Source organism: Notolabrus celidotus, chromosome 15 (genome assembly GCF_009762535.1).
Source record: "Notolabrus celidotus isolate fNotCel1 chromosome 15, fNotCel1.pri, whole genome shotgun sequence".
NCBI classification, from domain to species: Eukaryota; Metazoa; Chordata; class Actinopteri; order Labriformes; family Labridae; genus Notolabrus; species Notolabrus celidotus.
In genome coordinates, this window is record NC_048286.1 from 1,619,670 (window position 1) to 1,638,815 (window position 19,146).

At 42.9% G+C, this 19,146-nt stretch overlaps 1 protein-coding gene across 1 annotated transcript in view; it reads right to left on the reverse strand.

Annotated features, from left to right (window-relative positions):
* LOC117826174 (cadherin-12-like) overlaps positions 1–19,146 on the reverse strand; it is a 133,226-nt gene that overhangs the window by 42,310 nt on the left and 71,770 nt on the right. The window contains exon 7 of the mRNA XM_034702061.1: positions 200–453. Coding sequence (XP_034557952.1) covers positions 200–453 — 254 coding nt within the window. The remainder of the gene's footprint in view (positions 1–199; positions 454–19,146) is intronic.

The following is a 19,146-nucleotide window of genomic DNA, read 5'->3' on the forward strand; positions in this document are numbered from 1 at the left end:
GTGTTTCTTAGCAGAGGACACTCTGAAGTCTCTCTGTAGGGTCCCCATTAAAGTCCAACTCTCTGCTCACTCTTCCTATCATAAATCAACTCTTACATTAATTCAAAGCATTTATTAAAACAGTTTCTGCTCTCTGGAGTACTCTGATAAAGGTCGCTCACGGTGTTAACAATATTCAGTCTTATGAATTCTCCATCACCTGACTGCACTGCTGCTGGCGTCCAGATCGTGAGCCGTCACAGAGCCGATGATGGTTCCTGGAGGAGTGTCTTCATACACCTCCAGAGAGAAGGAGGGCTTGGTGAACACAGGAGGCTCATCGATGTCCACCACGTTCACTTTGACTATGGCTGAGTCCCTGAAGGGCCCCAGGTGGAGGAAACGCGGGTCCAGCTGTGCATTGGACGCCTCCACCTTGAAGGTGTATGACTTCTTGGTCTCGTAGTCCAGAGCCTGCAGAGACGCATGATTAAAGGAATACGACAGATGGATGAAATATCCGAGCTGCACAAAGGGTGTCCATTTCAGTATCTGAGACGTCATTTCTCAGTTATCTGTTACTGTTGTCTGTAACGTTCAACCATAGTTATGTGTCTGTATCATTGAAATCATTTAGAATATACAATTCTTTTTTTTTTTTTTTTTTCTCTTGTCTGCATATATATTTCTGGTTTGTGTCATGTTTGTCACAAACTGTCAAATATTAATGCAATTTATTCTTGCAGCAAAAGAAAAGAAAGAAAACCTTTTCTTCTGTGCTTGTGACTGTGTGCATGCAACCATCACCATCCCTCTTAGAACTCTGACCTATCTTTTATTGGCAGCTAATATCATGTTCTGTAAAAGAGGGGCGTGCACACCTAGGTGGGCCAAAAAAATAAATAAGAGAAAGTGAAAGAAAGATTACATAAGGATATACAAAGGGACAGGGAGAGAGAAGGAGAGAGAGACCTAACACACTTAGATGGAGAGGGACCATCTCACCATGAAGCCCAAAAAAAATCCGTGGGGGTGATACTAATGATTAAGCAACCCTTAGTGTCCACAATCATTACTGAAGCTTGGTCAGAGGGTTGCCGCCGTGCTGTGTTCTATTTGTGTAACAAGACCACCACTGGTGCAGATGAAACCACTTGGGTCAGATCAGCCGAGCGGTACGGCCCGGCACCCGGGCCGCGAGAGCAGTCAGACCGAAGGACCCAACCCGCCGCGGGAGACATGGCCAGGGGACAAGCCAAGGACCCAGACCGGAAGCAAGCAGGTACCGCCGGAGCACCCAGGGCGACCCCCAGGTCACCCAGTAGGAGGAAAGGGGGGCAAGGGGGGAGAGATCCCGCAGCCCCCCCAAGGGACACCCCCACAACACCGCCCCCACAGCCCCCCAAGACGGAGCCAAAGGAGCCACCAGGGCCGAGGGGGCCCGGCACCAGGAGCAGACAGCCAGGCAGACGGGCAGGACCAGGACCAGAGCCCGCCAACCGGTGCGCCGGAGCGGGGGGAGGGCGGAGGCGGCAGGGCCAATCCCCCCCGCCCCCCCCAGACGGCCTGCCCCCGGCCACGCCCCCCACCCACGCCCTGCGACTGATGGACCAGGCCGCGGGGGCATGGAGGGACATGAATATACAATAGAATATACAATTCTGTTAAATACTTCATTCTGATTGGTCAAAACCCCATAATAAGTCATTATTCTCAACGACAAAGTCAACCCTCTTCATAAAGTCTATGATTTCCCTTCTCCCTGTTGACAATGTGGCAAGAACTAAGTTTCTGCTCGCATTTGTAGACATCATGGAGGATATCTTAACATGACTCTTGATTTATTTAGAGAGCACAAAGCTTTAGTTTGGTGGTTAAAGGCTGACTGGTCACCAGCAGATAAAAGAAGAAGATAGGAGGAGAACCGTGCAGTGACAAAACAGACACAAAGCAACAACGAAGGAGAGTTACAGGAAGAAGGCCTCATACAGGTGCTGATGTTGTATTTTCTATTAAGAATAACAATCAATCAATCAATCAATCAATCAATCAATCAATCAATCAATCAATCAATCAATCAATCAAACATAAGTTATGGAGAACCTTTCATACAAATCAAATGCAATTCTAAGTTCTTTACAGCGATTTGAATAACTAAAAATCCAACGAACACTACCAGTCAGAAGTTTGGAAACACCTTCCCCTTCAAGGGTTTGTATTTATTGTAATGATTGTAAACACTGTAGATTAATACTGAAGACATCAACACTATGAAAGAACATATATGGAATTATTGAATGAACAACAAAATGTTAAACAAAGCAGAATCTGTTTTATATTTTAGATTCTGTAAAGTAGCCCCCTTTTTCCTTCATGACAGCTTTACACACTCTTGGTATTCTCTCAGTCTGCTTCATGAAGTGGTCTCCTGGAATGGTTTCTAATGAACATGAGCCTTGTCAAGAGTTCATTTGTAGAATGACTTGCCCTCTTAATGTGTTTGAGACCATCAGTTGTGTTGTTCAGAGGTAGGGTTAGTACACAATGGATAGCCCTATTTGACTACTGTTGTAATCCAGATTATGGCAAAACCAGATTATTTCATAGTTTTGATGTCTTCAGTATTAATCTACAATGTTGAACATAATTAAAATAAATAAGAAACATTGAATGAGAAGGTGTGTCCAAACTTTGGACTGTTAGTGTATAATGGATTTAGAAGTAACGACTAATGCACACCAGTTGCAATAAAATGTAAATAAAAAAACAACAAAGGGAAATAGTTGTACATTTGAATAAAACATGACTAGGTAAGACGATAAAAAAGGTAAAGATAAAAGTGTTTCATGAATAAAATATAGCAATAAAAATTTTGGAGTTGTAGTTAGATAATACAAAACGAAAGGATAAAAATACATGAAACAATATAATATTAAAATACATATAAAAATACATTTAAATGATTAATTAAAAGTTATAAAAACACTTCAGTAAAAGCCAGACCAATTAGATGGGGCTTTAATGTGCTTTCTCAATATTCCTGCGACAATGCTAACAATGCTACTACTGTCTAAGAGCCTAAATGAACATGCTGCTGAGTCCGGTACAACGTGTCAAACTATCACTGACAGCTGTAAGAGGATGAGGAGACAGGTTCAACAGGTCAGTCGTTTTAAGGTTACCCTCTTTGTGTGGGTCCTGTTCTGTCCCCTCACTGGAGAGGAGGACTCTCAAGTGACAGAGGGACGTGTGTTGAACTGGCAGCTAAAGAATCAGTGCTGGTTGATAACGTAGCTGCTTCCTTCACTCTACCAGTCAGGGTCCGGGAGGCAGACACCCTCTCTACTTTTAAGAGTAGGCTTCAAACTTTCCTTTTTGATAAAGCTTATAGTTAGAGCTGGATCAGGCTTGAACCAGCTCTTAGTTATGCTGCTAGAGGCTTAGACTGACACACTGGGATTCTCTCTCTCTCCACTGTCTGCCTGTCCCTTACTTGAAACTCTCCCTGTCCCATTAAAGTTACTAACCATAGACCTTTCTAGTGTCCCTGAGCTCCCTTGTCTCGTAGGTTCCTCTGAACTGCCGTAGTCGTCCTCCTGCTGTGGACGTTCCAGACTCCAGCTGATACGGACGTGCTGGACTCCACCAGCAATAGCTACTACTACTACTCGTCTCATCACTATCACCGCTCCCTCTCTCTCTTATTCTCCTCTATCCCTCTTTCCAGACCCAACTCAGTCGAGGTAGATGTCTGTCTAACATGAGTCTGGTCCTGCTCGAGGTTTCTGCCTGTTAAAGGAAGTTTGTCCTCTCTTCTGTAACTAGCTAAATACTGTGAGGTGCAATGCTCATGGTGGATTAAGGTGGGGTCAGACTGAGTCTTATCCTGTCTTGGTGTTGGGTCTCTGTTCATAATTTGACATAGAGTGGTCTAGACCTGCTCTGTTTGTAAAAGAGTCTTGAGATAATGTTTGTTGTGATTTGGCGCTATACAAATAAAGATTGATTGGTTGGTTGGCTGGCTGGCTGGCTGGCTGGTTGCTTGGTTGATTGATTGATTGATTCTTTAACTCCACTCTCTGTTAAAGATGCCACTTATTTGCCACACACCAAATCAAAAAGGTGCTGAAGGCCAAAAAACCACACCAAGTCTTTAAAGTGGAGAGAGAAACACTTCAGTGACATCACACAGCAGCTCCTGTTATTACACACTCAATGATTTAAAAAAGTTTCAGATTTCACTCCTGCGTTTGAAGCGTGATGCTGGGATTGCATGCCTTTTTGTTGCATAGCAACTGTGACTGCGTCTTGATTTATTAATCCCACACAGAAGAGACTTCAAAGGCCGCATGTTTGGTCACTGATGTCCAATCACTTTGATGAATGCACCAGTTTCTGATTGATTTGGACGCAGAGGAGGGTCCATTTCCATTCTTCCTCACTCCTCTCTGTTTGCAGATGCACAGGTGAGAGATGCAGGAGACAGACGCTTTGATATGGAAATACATCCGCTAACTGTACCCAGATACATTCACATACATCTCAAACTGAGTTTGTCTCACAATGCCAGAGACAATTCACACTCCTGAGCCTGACTGTTGTCTGTAGTGGAGCTGTTTGCTCGAGGCAGCACATTTCTTCGTCGGGGAAACTACAGGAAGGTTTTGAAAGCTTGCATCAAAGTAAAACACATGAAACATACACATCCCAGGCTGAGAACCTCTGCAGACAAATGAAGAACAAGTTATTATAAGCATCCGGTGTTGTTGTTTCTTTTATGGTGATTTAATGATAGTTTATATACTAAGGGAACTTATTACTTTGACTCCATTTAAAGACAAATCTCATCCTTTTGACTCCTCTACATTTCTATCAGTGCTCTAGTTACTCTCTACTTTATCTTTGAAGTCAGCTGATGAGTCTTCTTTTCTGAAATCAGATCCCAAAGACCGTAACCTGTTGGTGTCCTTGTGTTTGGTTTGTCTCAGTGGTGTAGCCGTACCTGTCAGTAGATCAAACGTTCTTCAGATCAGTGCGTTCATGTAGTCGTGGTGATGATGGCTATGACTGAGAAGGATGATGATTCTCTACCTGAGCACCACGGCCATATTTTAAACCCACGTTTGAGCTTTTAGAAATAAAGAATGATTGTTTGTATTGTTGTAAATCTCTGATCTGTTTACCACACAAACTTCATCACAGCCTCCAAAACATCAGCATCTAACCTGAGAAAGCATGTGGAGGTCTGGAGCTAACACACTGCTTTGATTCCAGAGGAACATTGTAAACTTGTCTGTGCTTGTAGTAACTTAGTTTAGATTTCATGGTAGACTTTTTACATATGAAATCATGTTTTCTAGAGAAACAGAACGGAGCAGAATGTTCACCCATGCATTCTTGACTGACCTCATGCTTTGTGAAAATACGTTTAGAGATATTTTAAAAAGTACTTTGAATACTTCAGTATTTTTAAAAGGAAGTATTCCAGGACTTTAACTCAAGTCAGAATCTGACTGAACAACTTTCACTTGTTGGAGTAATGTTTGACCAGGAGGATCTATACTCTGACTGAAGTCATGAAGACGTGGACTTTGTCCACTACTGAAGATAATATATGGACTCTGAATTTCAAGGTCAGTGGGTACTTTAAGTCAGTTTCAGTGATTTCAGGCAGAGCAGTCTGCACTAAAATGTACATGATAAAAAAAACAAGTGTAGACTTAATAGCTCATTTCTCGATCTGGGTTATTTCTAACACAGAAATTTCTAAAATATTTAGATTATGAGTTTTCCATGATGAAAGACAGAGCTGACTTGATTGACAGGCTGGAGCACTGTAGCTGTTGGCTAGGAGGCTCAAGGCCCACCTCTTTACGTCACACTCGCTCAACAGCAGTAATGTTGAGTTCAACATTTCCAATATGGCTGCCGCCGCCGAATGGCCTCAAAACAGCGATTCAGAAACAGATGGGTAACGTCACGGATACTACGTCCATTATTTACACAGTCTAGGTCGTAGCACTATGTTCCAAGCACCAGGTACAAGAACTGCAAACACTGATTACAGAAGGAAGTAGTGAAATTTGGTCAAAAACCATCCCCCATCTCTCTCTCTCTCTCTCTCTCTCTCTCTCTCTCTCTCTCTCTCTCTCTCTCTGATTTAAAAGAATAGTCTCAGCCTGTCAGCAGAGAAAACGTACATTTTTAATGGATCTTCTTCAATCTGGCACTCTTGTTACTAGATAAGGTGACATTTGAGACCGTCTCATGGATGCTGGCTGAAGAAATCTAAATCCACACTATTTTGCTCCTTTAGGTCATTTCTACATCAAATATTAAAAAAATCGGGCCCAAGTTTAAAACTACCAGGTTGTCTCCTGATCGGTCTGAATATCTCCACTGAAGTCCAGCTACGTGGAAGTTAAACTCCTCCTGGATCAATAGAACAAATCTTTGTTTCACTGACACACTGAGGCGAGGTGAGGGAAAAGGGAACAGGCTGAGTGTCAGCGACGGTGCCAGAGAGGATTTACCTGATTGGCATCTTCCCACAGAAAGCAGAGAGGGAAGGTGTGGAGAGAGGAGAAGAGCTCACCAAGGATCAGTGTCTGATACAGCTTAAACATACAGCGCTTCACTCAGCAGCAACATCAACAGATACCCTATCAGACTGTCAGCGCTCTTAGTGTCCATGTCCACATGTTCCCCATGCCAGAAACTGTCAGGACCGTAAACAATGCTGACGTGCCACATGTAGGAAAGGAGCCAGGACCAGTCTCAGGATGCTTCTTCACTTTCTTTGTTTAACTTTGGAACAAGGTGATAAAAAAAGCTCCCTGAATAGGAGCTGTGCAGTCTCAGGTCAAAACACTCTTTGAAAGAAGCTTCTGGTGAAATGATGAGATCTGGACGTGCCCAAAGGTAGTATGGGAGGTAGAACCCTCAGTTATCAGGCCCCTCTCCTTTGGAATCATCTACCAGTCAGGGTCTGGGAGGCAGACACCCTCTCTACTTTTAAGAGTAGGCTTCAAACTTTCCTTTTTGATAAAGCTTCGAGTTAGACCTGGATCAGGCTTGGACCAGCTCTTAGTTATGCTGCTATAGGCTTAGACTGCTGGGGGAACTGGGGATTTTCTCTCTTATTTGTGAAGCACTTTGTAACCCTGTTTTGAAAATGTGCTATATAAATCAAGATAAAAATAAAAATAAAAATATAATAATAATAATAATTATTATTATTATTATTATTATTATTATTGTTATTGTTATTATTATTATTATTATTATTATTATTATTATTATTACTATTGTTGTTTTATTATTATTTATTTGTATAATAATTATTATCAGTATTATTATTATTATTATTATTATTAGTAGTAGTAGTAGTAGTAGTAGTAGTAGTAGTAGTAGCAGCAGTAGTAGTAGTAGTAGTAGTAGTAGCAGCAGTAGTAGTAGTAGTAGTAGTAGTAGTAGCAGTAGTAGTAGTAGTAGTAGTAGTAGTAGTAGTAGTAGTAGTAGTAGCAGCAGTAGTAGTAGTAGTAGTAGTAGTAGTATGGTTTTCAATGACTTGTAAGGACAGGAAGCTTCAGCTGACAGCTGTGGCCCAGGGCTGTAATGTCTTTGTTGTGATCCATTGGTGAAACTTATTTGATTGAATGTCTACTTAAACTTTGTGTTTTTGTCCCTGACTGACTCAGATTGTAATTCTAAGAGTCTGAAGACTTTACATAATGTTTGCATGAAGTGCATGTTTATTTTATTTAACCTTTATTTAACCAGGTGAGTTACTTGAGAACCAATTCTCATTTGCAATAACGACCTGGGCGAGAAGGCAACACAGGTGGCATGACAATAAATAAAAAACAAAACAAAAACAGAGAGGACATACAGAGAGACCTAGAGACAGAACAATACAATACAAAAGTATGACAGTAGTGAACAACTTGAAAGGAATTTAAAAGCAAGTGCAGTGATGTTGAGTTATGGGATGTATTAGTTTTTTGAAAGTGGCGAGTGGAATGAGAGAGGTCCTCTTTAGGGATTGTTGCAGGTGATTCCAGTCATTTGCAGCAGAAAACTGGAAGGAGGTGCGACCAAAGGAGGTCCGGGTTTTGGGTGGGATGAGTTTGATAAGGCTACTTGAGCGCAGGCTACGGTTTGTGCTGTGAAGTTTGATTAGTGACTGTAGATATAACGGGGTTTTACCAGTGAGGGATTTGTAAATGAATAGAAACCAGTGTGTTTGCCTGTGAGAGTGGAGTGAGGACCAGTTCAGCTGAGAGGACAGGTGACACTGGTGAGTGGTGAATGGGGCTCCAGTGACAAAACGGATAGCAGCGTGGTAAATGACATCCACTTTGTGAAGGAGAGTGTTGGAAGCAGACCTGTAGACAATGTCACCATAATCAAGAATAGGGAGGACTGTCATCTGAACCAGAAGCTGTTTAGCAGAGTGTGTGAAGGAGGATTTGACCTTAGTGAGCAGTGTGTTGATGTGTGCTTCAAAAGAAAGTTTGCTGTCAAGCCAGATCCCTAGGTATTTGTAACAGTCAACAAACTCAATCTCCGACCCATCCAGGGAGGACATCTTGAGGGGGCTGTTGGGCAATGGTATGTTTTTGTTAAGAACCATACATTTAGTTTTATTGGAATTTAAAACCAAATGGAGCCTCATGAAAGCGTGTTGGACACTATGGAAACTGGCCTGTAATGTGGACAGTGCTGTGGTCAGGGAGGAGCTAGACGTATAAATAATTGTGTCATCTGCATATAGATGGACATGAGCATCACCTGCTGCAAGGGCAATGTCATTAACATTAATGTTGAACAGTGCAGGACCCAATATACTCCCTTGTGGGACACCAATAGAAAGGGGCAGGGGATCTGAAAGGAGCCCCTCCACCCTTACAGACTGAAGACGATCGGAGCAGTAATTCTCAAACCAGGCAAGACAGCTCTCAGGGAGTCCTATATCTCTGCATGTAATTAAGCTCTGATCTTATTATAACGTTTGTGAGTTTAAAAACAGGAATGAGTAAATTAAACATGTGGAGAATGATTAAAAACATGGGAGATGTTTTGACATCCATGGACAGTATCACTGTGGTGAACAGATATTTTACATACATTCGGTTTAATTGGCTACTCCAATCATATCAAACGATATCACAGGATCATAATCCAGACCATCAGTCCAGGGTCATGATGAGGTGTTTAATCATTCTAATGTATGCTGTTAGTCTGTCATTCAGCTATTCCTGCAGTCTGTGTCACTTGTTAATCAGGGCCCGTATGAACTTCCAGCCATTAGCGATGAAAATGGGCCGTTTGTACTAATGGGGAAAAATAAATGGATTAGCGGTCTGCATGAGCCATGCTAACGCCCCAACAAAGCATTACATTTAATGGAGGTAGACCCCATCATTACAGGTGCTAAAGGCAGGATTACCTCACATGTTAGGCTGTTTAAAGGATGGAGGACATCGTGCTTATGCGTTACCGTTTAAGATGAAATATGGGAAGACATTTCATTTTGTAGGTCTTCTACTGAGCGTGCTCAGAAACACCACACACACTTACCCGGTTCAAGATCTGAAGCCAAACTTTCCCTTTCTCCTTGTTTGTTATCTTTGAGGATTGACTTGCTGATAACAGCTGTTTGTTCATTCTAGATTCTTCTAATCAAATGTCCATTTCTTCTTCCTCTGAAACATTGTTTCTTCTTGATCTTCTCTCAGTCACACCGGTACTGCTCACCATGTTTATTGTTGTTTATGTGTAGTAGGCATGTGCAGTTTGAATTTGTTGGATAGGGGTTTTCCCTGGACATATGATGTTTTACACCAGCCTTGCTTTTAATTGGCCAATTATTTGCAGTCGTGCATGCAGCTAACGCTACGGCCAAATGGGCAGTTCCATAGTGGTACATTAAGACTAATGGTCCCGTTTGTGTAATGGCTGGACGTGCATTCGGGCCCAGAACCCCTGATCCTGTATTACTGTAGATCATGCAGCGTGAGTCTCCTCAGTGCCTGTTCATTAAAATAAGGCATGGTTATTTATTTATCTTTGAGGAGATCATAAAACTTACATTAAAATGTTTTTTTTTCAAATCAAACATTTAACAAATGAATCTGAAGCCTGACATGTCACCCTCCCACTCACTGATTCTCTTTCAACATCCTCCCTTTGATCAATAAATCAATGTATGACAATAAAGGTCCTAAAGAGATCAGTTCACAGGAAAGACTTTCATGTCCTCATTCTGCAATACTGCTGATTTGTCTTTTTTTTTGTCTATGGTAACAAACCCTGAAAGTTGCTGCTGGCTGTGGTTCTTATGGTGATTTACACTTCAGTGTTATTCTTCTTATGTTCATGATAGAGCTGAGCGATACAGTCCGATAAATATAATCTCAAATTTCCTCACAGCAAACCAGATTAATGATTTTAATCAAGTTTTATTTCCTCTATTAAATAAAAAATGAAAAAGAAATGAGTCGAACAAGTTTCAAGTCCCCACGGGCGATTAGCTCACCTGTTTGGAGGCAGCAGTGTTGCCAACTCCTCAGTGAGGAAAGTATTGTCTGTCCTAAAAATTGCAAGAAGACACTAAATCACTTCACCTGAATAATTGGAATTGTGTTGGACGCTGTAGGAGAGACGAGTAGCGTCTTGGGAGAGACGCAAATACAGCGTGCGCTATCTGCTTAAGGTTTGATAAATCACATTGCGTGTGCTAAATGATTACATTTGCATCTCCTCCTCCCAGTATTTTGCGCGTTCTGATGATCTACATGTATTCTGCATATTCATGAAGGCAAACACGCTAAATGATTTACAAGTGCTATTTTGCTCATTTGACAGACGCAATCCTCGGTGCTCCCGGTCAGTACATCAGCTTTGCGCGCGCTATCAAGTTTGCACGTGTTTTTATACACGCAAACCTTTAGTAGATTGGGCCCAGACTGTATAAATAATGGACATTGTATCTGTGACGTCACCCGTCTGTTCCTGAGCGCTATTTTGAAGCTAATCGTCGGCGGGGGCCACATTGGAAATGCTGAACTCAACCAACTTAGTGTGAGGTAAAGAGGCGGGGTTTGAACCTTCAGCTACAGTGTTCCCATCTGTCAGACATGTCAGTCATGTCCTTATTTGGGCAAAAACTCATAATCTTAATATCTTCTGAACCATGGCGTTAGAAAATAATTCAACCCCACTAGAGTGTGTGCTGATAGAGAGATTAGCTATCCAGACTAAAATCGTTTTTTTTCTACCAGGCCGTAAACATGTTTATTTCAGCTGTAAAGATCAACTTCTTTGAATGGGTGAGTATGTGGTTTCCTGTGTTTCTGCAGCCAGCCTCTAGTGGATTCTCAATGAACTGCAGTTTATAACTCTTCCGTATGGGCTTCATATTTTGAGACCGGAGGTTGCCGCTTGGTACTAACCCTACCTCTGAACAACACAACTGATGGTCTCAAACACATTAAGAAGGCAAGTCATTCTACAGTCATGGTCAAAAGTTTTGAGAATGACACAACTATTAATTTTCACAAAGTCTGCTGTTTCAGTTTTTATAATGGCAATTTGCATATACTCCAGAATGTTATGAGGAGTGATCAGCTCAACTGCAATTAATTGCAAAGTCCCTCTTTGCCTTGAAAATGAACTTTATCACCAAAAACACATTTCCACTGCATTTCAGCCCTGCCACAAAAGGACCAGCTAACATCATTTCAATGACACACAGGTGTCACACACATTAACACAGGTGTGGGTGTTGATGAGGACAAGGCTGGCGATCAATCTGTCATGATTGAGTGACTGGACACTTTAAAAGGAAGATGGTGCATGACACCATTGTTCCTCATCTGTTAGCCATGGTTACCTGCAAGGAAACACGTGCAGCCATCATTGCATTGCACAAAAAGGGCCTAACAGGGAAGTTTATAGCAGCGAGTAAGATTGCACCTCAGTCAACCGTCTATCAAATTATCAAGAACTTCAAGGAGAGAGGTTCAATTGTTGCCAAACAGGCTCCAGGGCGCCCAAGAAAGTCCAGCAAGCACCAGGACCGTCTCCTGAACAGGGACTGGACTGCTGAGGACTGGGGTAAAGTCATTTTCTCTGATGAATCCCCTTTCTGATTGTTTGGGGCATCTGGAGGAAGGCTTGTTCGGAGAAGACGAGGTGAGCGCTACCATCAGTCCTGTCTCTTGCCAACAGTGAAGCATCCTGAGACCATTCATGTGTGGGGTTGCTTTTCGGTCAAGGGAGTGGGCTCTCTCACAATCTTGCCTAAAAACACAGCCATGAATAAAGAATGGTACCTGAACGTCCTCTGAGAGCAACTTCTCCCAACCATCCAAGGGCAGTTTGGTGATGAAGAATGCCTTTTCCAGCATGATGGAGCACCTTGCCATAAAGCAAAAGTCATAACAAAATGGCTCGGGGAACAAAACATTAAGATTTTGGGCCCTTGGCCTGGAAACTCCCCAGATCTTAATCCCATTGAGAACTTGTGGTCAATCCTCAAGAGGCGGGTGGACAATCAAAAACCCACAAATTCTGACAAACTCCAAGCATTGATTATGCAAGAATGGACTGCCATCAGTCAGGATTTGGTCCAGAAGTTGATTGACAGCATGCCAGGGAGAATTGCAGAGGTCTTGAAAAAGAAGGGTCAACACTGCAAATATTGACTTATTGCATGAATTCTGTGTAATTCTCAATAAAAGCTTTTGATACTTATGAAATGCTTCTAATTGTATTTCATTAAACCATAGAAACATCTGACAAAAACACCTAAAAACCCTGAAGCAGCAGACTTTGTGAAAATGTAATATTTGTGTCATTCTCAAAACTTTTGGCCATGACTGTACAAATGAACTCTTGACAAGGCTCATGTTCATTAGAAACCATTCCAGGAGACCACTTCATGAAGCAGACTGAGAGAATACCAAGAGTGTGCAAAGCTGTCATGAAGGAAAAAGGGGGCTACTTTACAGAATCTAAAATATAAAACAGATTCTGCTTTGTTTAACACTTTGTTGTTCATTACATAATTCCATATATGTTCTTTCATAGTTTTGATGTCTTCAGTATTAATCTACAGTGTTTACAACCATTACAATAAATACAAACCCTTCAATGAGAAGGTGTTTCATCATGATGGAGGTAAAGTTGTGATTCCGGTCAGCAGCAAACACCACCACAAATTAGAATCAGTATAAAATAAGAGGATTAGAAAACGTCTAGGAAAGTAGAAGCTGGGATTCTGGGGGGAAAAGGTCACTGAAAAAAGTAGAAATGCAGATTCATCTTCTTCCTTAGTTTAAGTGAAAGATGACAGACCACTCAAGCACTTCTGTCTGAAGCAACATAACTAATGTTTCAAATAAAGGACAGCGCTCTATGTTTATGTTGTGGAAGTCGAAAGGAACGAGATGAGACGAGGCAGGCTTTAGTGAGGTCAGTCTTTACTCTGGACTTCCAACATACAAAACCAAAAACACTTACTACTTCCTATTTATCCACCTCAATTCTTCTTCTCCTCCCTCACCTGTTCTGGTGTGAAAATACTGCCCCCTAGTGTCCACCACAATGTAAACACATGTGTATCTATGTCACACCGCATTGTCAGAGTTTCAAGCAGAAAAGCATCCATGTTAAATATTTAACAGAATATCAGCAGATCCACCGCCTGAGTGGAAACTTGCTCTACCAAAATAGCCGGTTACTGTGAGAAGAAGGTTTATTTCAGTAGCTCCAAAGCAGATCCATGTAAAAACAGACCGTGTGGTGGCAGGATATCTTCTCTTCAACGTTGGGAGGGGAATCAGAGAGAGTGCAAACAGCAGCAGTTTGCAGCTGATGTGCTGTCAGGGATCTAAGAGAGGAGAGGAATGTGCTGATCTGGCTGTGATCCCAATCATTCTGCCTTTTAACCTTCCACTTACCCAGCTATAGGACTAGATAATGCTTACACACACACTCACTCACTCACACACACACACACACACACACACACACACACACACACACACACACACACTACAGCCTGCACTCTGCTGTGTCAGCCAACACATTCCCCTGATCCTCTAAGGTCTGTGGTGTGGGACAAACGGGGGAGAAAGCAGGACACAGATTGGATAGTGTGATGGAGAAAGTCATCCTGAATTCAATTTGATCTTGTTTTATCCTTCAGTTTTTTATTTGTTTCCTGTACGATATTCACTCTGCCTCAGGGGGAAACTAAAATCCAACATTTCTGTTCCTTCAAGCAGAAACTTGAAGATGAGACACAATCTCCTGGTGGACCACAGCGCCTTGTTTTCACTCAGTTTAACTGCTCATCAAAGTTTAAACAGCAAAACAAATCAGGAGTCATGTGAGGATCCCAAAACTTCAGCTCCATCGAGAGGGATCCCTCATCGTATCTCACACACTGGACCACACGCACACACGTCACATCACATCAGGCCGTTTAACATCAGAGGGCCGCTTCAGAGGCTTTCATATCACACCGTCCTCGAGATCAGACCCGACACCACAGAGAGTTTCTGAGTGCCAAACTTTACCAACCATCTCATTATGGACACAAGATTATCCACCAATCAAATCACAGCTCATCATCCTCACAGATTATTGTTTTAAATCAAAGAAGCTCAAACTGAAGTTCAGGCAACATTACAAAATGATGGATAGAATGTTCTTTCAATCTTTGGATATGTTAGCCTACATTAAAAACATTCTTTACTCAGTCATGTTGGCCTCTGCTGTGAAACTCCTGAGGACCCACGAGGGGATCATATTTATCTTACTGTGCACACAGTAATCATCTTGTGCAGTTAGCAGTGTTGTAGTAGAGTCACCAAACCTTGAGTCCGAGTCAAGTCCCAAGTCCTCAGTGTTTGAGTCCGAGTCGAGTCCGAGTCACCAGAGGGTAATCTGAGTCGAGTCCGGGTCGGGTCCTCATTAAGTGAGTCCGAGTCCAAGTCTAGTCCTCATTGTACATATTATTTATGACAAGGAGGGCGGCTGTTTCAATCCAGACTATTGACTGTTCGAACCTTGACTGACTGTGTGGACCTGGACTGACTATGTGGACCTGGACTGACTGTTGAACCTTATTATTATTATTATTATTATTTATAACCTCTATTTAACCAGGAAATGCTCATTGAGATTAAAAATCTCTTTTCCAAGAGAGTCCTGGCCAAGATAGGCAGCAGCACAGTTACAGAATTACAATTTTACAATAGACATACATACAAATAGCAGACGTATACAACAGCTACAACAGATACTGGACTGACTGTGTGGACCTTGACTGACTGTTTGAACCTAGACTAACTGTGTGGACCTGGACTGACTGTGTGGACCTGGACTGACTGTGTGGACCTGGACTGACTGTGTGGACCTGGACTGACTGTTTGAACCTAGACTAATTGTGTGGACCTGGACTGACTGTGTGGACCTGGACTGACTGTGTGAACCTGGAGTGGCTGTGTGAACCTGGACTGACTGTTTGAACCTGGACTGACTGTGTGGACCTGGACTGACTGTTTGAACTTGGACTGAGTGTGTGGACCTGGACTGACTATGTGGACCTGGACTGACTATGTGGACATGGACTGACTGTTTGAACCTTATTATTATTATTTATAACCTTTATTTAACCAGGAAATGCTCACTGAGATTAAAAATCTCTTTTCCAAGAGAGTCCTGGCCAAGATAGGCAGCAGCACAGTTACAGAGTTACAATTTTACAATAGACATACATAGACATGGGGACCTGGACTGACTGTTTGAACCTACACTAACTGTGTGGACCTGGACTGACTGTGTGAACCTGGACTGACTGTTTGAACCTAGACTAACTGTGTAGACCTGGACTGACTGTGTGAACCTGGACTGACTGTTTGAACCTGGACTGACTGTGTGAACCTTGACTGACTGTGTGGACTTGGACTTACTGTGTGGACCTGGACTGACTGTGTGGACCTGGAGTAACTGTGTGAACCTTGACTGACTGTGTGCTGAGTCAGCATTTCAACATATTGTTATTCCTAAACTTTATTCTTATTTTTCCACTTCCGTGACAGCTTTCACAGCCTTCAAATTTTGTCCGATTTTCACAGTTCAACTTTTCAACTATTCAGCTTCTTCACCTCTTGCAGGCAATTACTTTTCATATATTCAACCCTTATACTTTTTGCATTATTCAACTTTATTTAACTTTTTTTTTTAACATTGAAACAGATGGGAGAATTCAGCAAATTTGCCTTTCACTCATTCAACTTTGTGATTCTACAGCTTCAGCATACTTCAACTTACAGCCTTCATTTTTACATTAAAATGTTCACAAATCTTTCAGCTATTAATGTTGTATACAACATTTTTCTGTACCTTTTACAGTTTTTGATATTTTACAGCTTAAATGACAAAGTTTTTTGCTTCTTTTCAAACTTTAACATTGGTGTGTATGGCGGACTGTTCATGGCAGCAGAGCACGTGATGTCATCAGACAGAGGGTGAGGCCTGCTGATGAGATCTTTGAAATTCTCTGAACAAATTGCCATAAAATCCAAACAATTCACTCCACATACACAAATAAGACATCAAAACGTTCCCTGTCTTCTCCTGCTTCAGTTAAATAGGTAACCAAAGCAAAAGATTGTACTGTTGAGCCACCGGGTCACCAACTGTCAGAGAAAGTCTCTCTGCTTGGCCATCTACCGTAATGTTAGATTTTTCCGGAGGGCAGCACACATTTCACTTTTCTTAACTCGCTGCCCTGACTACATTTCTGACTGTACAGACATGAAAAACACATCACTGTGTTCATCAGAGTCTTGTGGCGCTCACGGTTTGATCCTTTTTATGATAACTATTACGGTTATCGCACAGTGTCGGCAGATGTAGACCTTACTTTTCCCCATGAATCCCATTCTTAATCAATTGTCACACATCAGTTACACAGCTGGTCCCATCACCATGGCAACACTTTATGACAGTTGGACACAAAGGATTTCAGATGACCTCATCAGTGCTGAAACACATAAACACTCACGCACACACACACAGGTGATTCAGATGACCTCCTCAGTGAGTGACAAACACAAACACATACACACACACAAACACACACAGGTGATTAAGATGACCTATTCAGGACCTGGACTGACTGTTTGAACCTAGACTAACTGTGTGGACCTGGACTGACTGTGTGAACCTGGACTGACTGTGTGGACCTGGACTGACTGTGTGGACCTGGAGTAACTGTGTGGACTTGGACTGACTGTGTGGACCTGGACTGACTGTGTGGACCTGGACTGACTGTGTGAGCCTGGAGTGACTATTTGAACCTGGACTGACTGTGTGAGCCTGGACTGACTGTTTGAACTTGGACTGACTATGTGGACCTGGACTGACTGTGTGGACCTTGACTGACTGTGTGGACCTGACTGACTGTTTGAAACTGGACTGACTGTGTGAACCTTGACTGACTGTGTGAACCTTGACTGACTGTGTGGACTCGGACTGACAGTGTGGACCTGGACTGACTGTGTGGACCTGGACTGACTATTTGAACCTAGACTGACTGTGTGGACCTGGACCGACTGTGTGAACCTGGACTGACTGTTTGAATATACACAGGTGATTCAGATGACCTCCTCAGTGTTGAAACACATAAACACACACACAAACAAACACAGGTGATTAAGATGACCTATTCAGGACCTGGACTGACTGTGTGGACCTGGAGTGACTGTGTCGACCTGGACTGACTGTGTGGACGTGGACTGACTGTGTGGACGTGGACTGACTGTGTGGACCTGGACTGACTGTGTGAGCCTGGAGTGACTATTTGAACCTGGACTGACTGTTTGGACCTGGACTGACTGTTTGAACTTGGACTGACTATGTGGACCTGGACTGACTGTGTGGACCTTGACTGACTGTGTGGACCTGACTGACTGTTTGAAACTGGACTGACTGTGTGAACCTTGACTGACTGTGTGGACTCGGACTGACAGTGTGGACCTGGACTGACTGTGTGGACCTGGACTGACTATTTGAACCTAGACTGACTGTGTGGACCTGGACCGACTGTGTGAACCTGGACTGACTGTTTGAACCTGGACTGACTGTGTGGACTTGGACTGACTGTGTGGACCTGGACTGACTACTTGAACCTAGACTGTGTGGACCTGGACTGACTGTGTGGACCTGGAGTAACTGTGTGAACCTTGACTGACTGTGTGGACTTGGACTGACTGTATGGACCTGGACTGACTATTTGAACCGAGACTGACTGTGTGGACCTGGACTGACTGTGTGAACCTGGACTGACTGTGTGGACCTGGACTGACTGTGTGGACCTGGAGTAACTGTGTGGACTTGGACTGACTGTGTGGACCTGGACTGACTATTTGAACCTAGACTGACTGTGTTCATCAGAGTCTTGTGGCGCTCACGGTTTGATCCTTCTTATGATAACTTTTACGGTTATGGCATAGTGTTGGCAGATGTAGACCTTACTTTTCCCCATGAATCCCATTCTTAATCAATTGTCACACATCAGTTACACAGCTGGTCCCATCACCATGGCAACAGTTTATGACAGTTGGACACAAAGGCGTTTCAGATGACCTCATCAGTGCTGAAACACATAAACACGCACGCACACATACACAGGTGATTCAGATGACCTCCTCAGTGTTGAAACACATAAACACACACACAAACAAACACAGGTGATTAAGATGACCTATTCAGGACCTGGACTGACTGTGTGGACCTGGAGTGACTGTGTCGACCTGGACTGACTGTGTGGACGTGGACTGACTGTGTGGACGTGGACTGACTGTGTGGACCTGGACTGACTGTGTGAGCCTGGAGTGACTATTTGAACCTGGACTGACTGTTTGGACCTGGACTGACTGTTTGAACTTGGACTGACTATGTGGACCTGGACTGACTGTGTGGACCTTGACTGACTGTGTGGACCTGACTGACTGTTTGAAACTGGACTGACTGTGTGAACCTTGACTGACTGTGTGGACTCGGACTGACAGTGTGGACCTGGACTGACTGTGTGGACCTGGACTGACTATTTGAACCTAGACTGACTGTGTGGACCTGGACCGACTG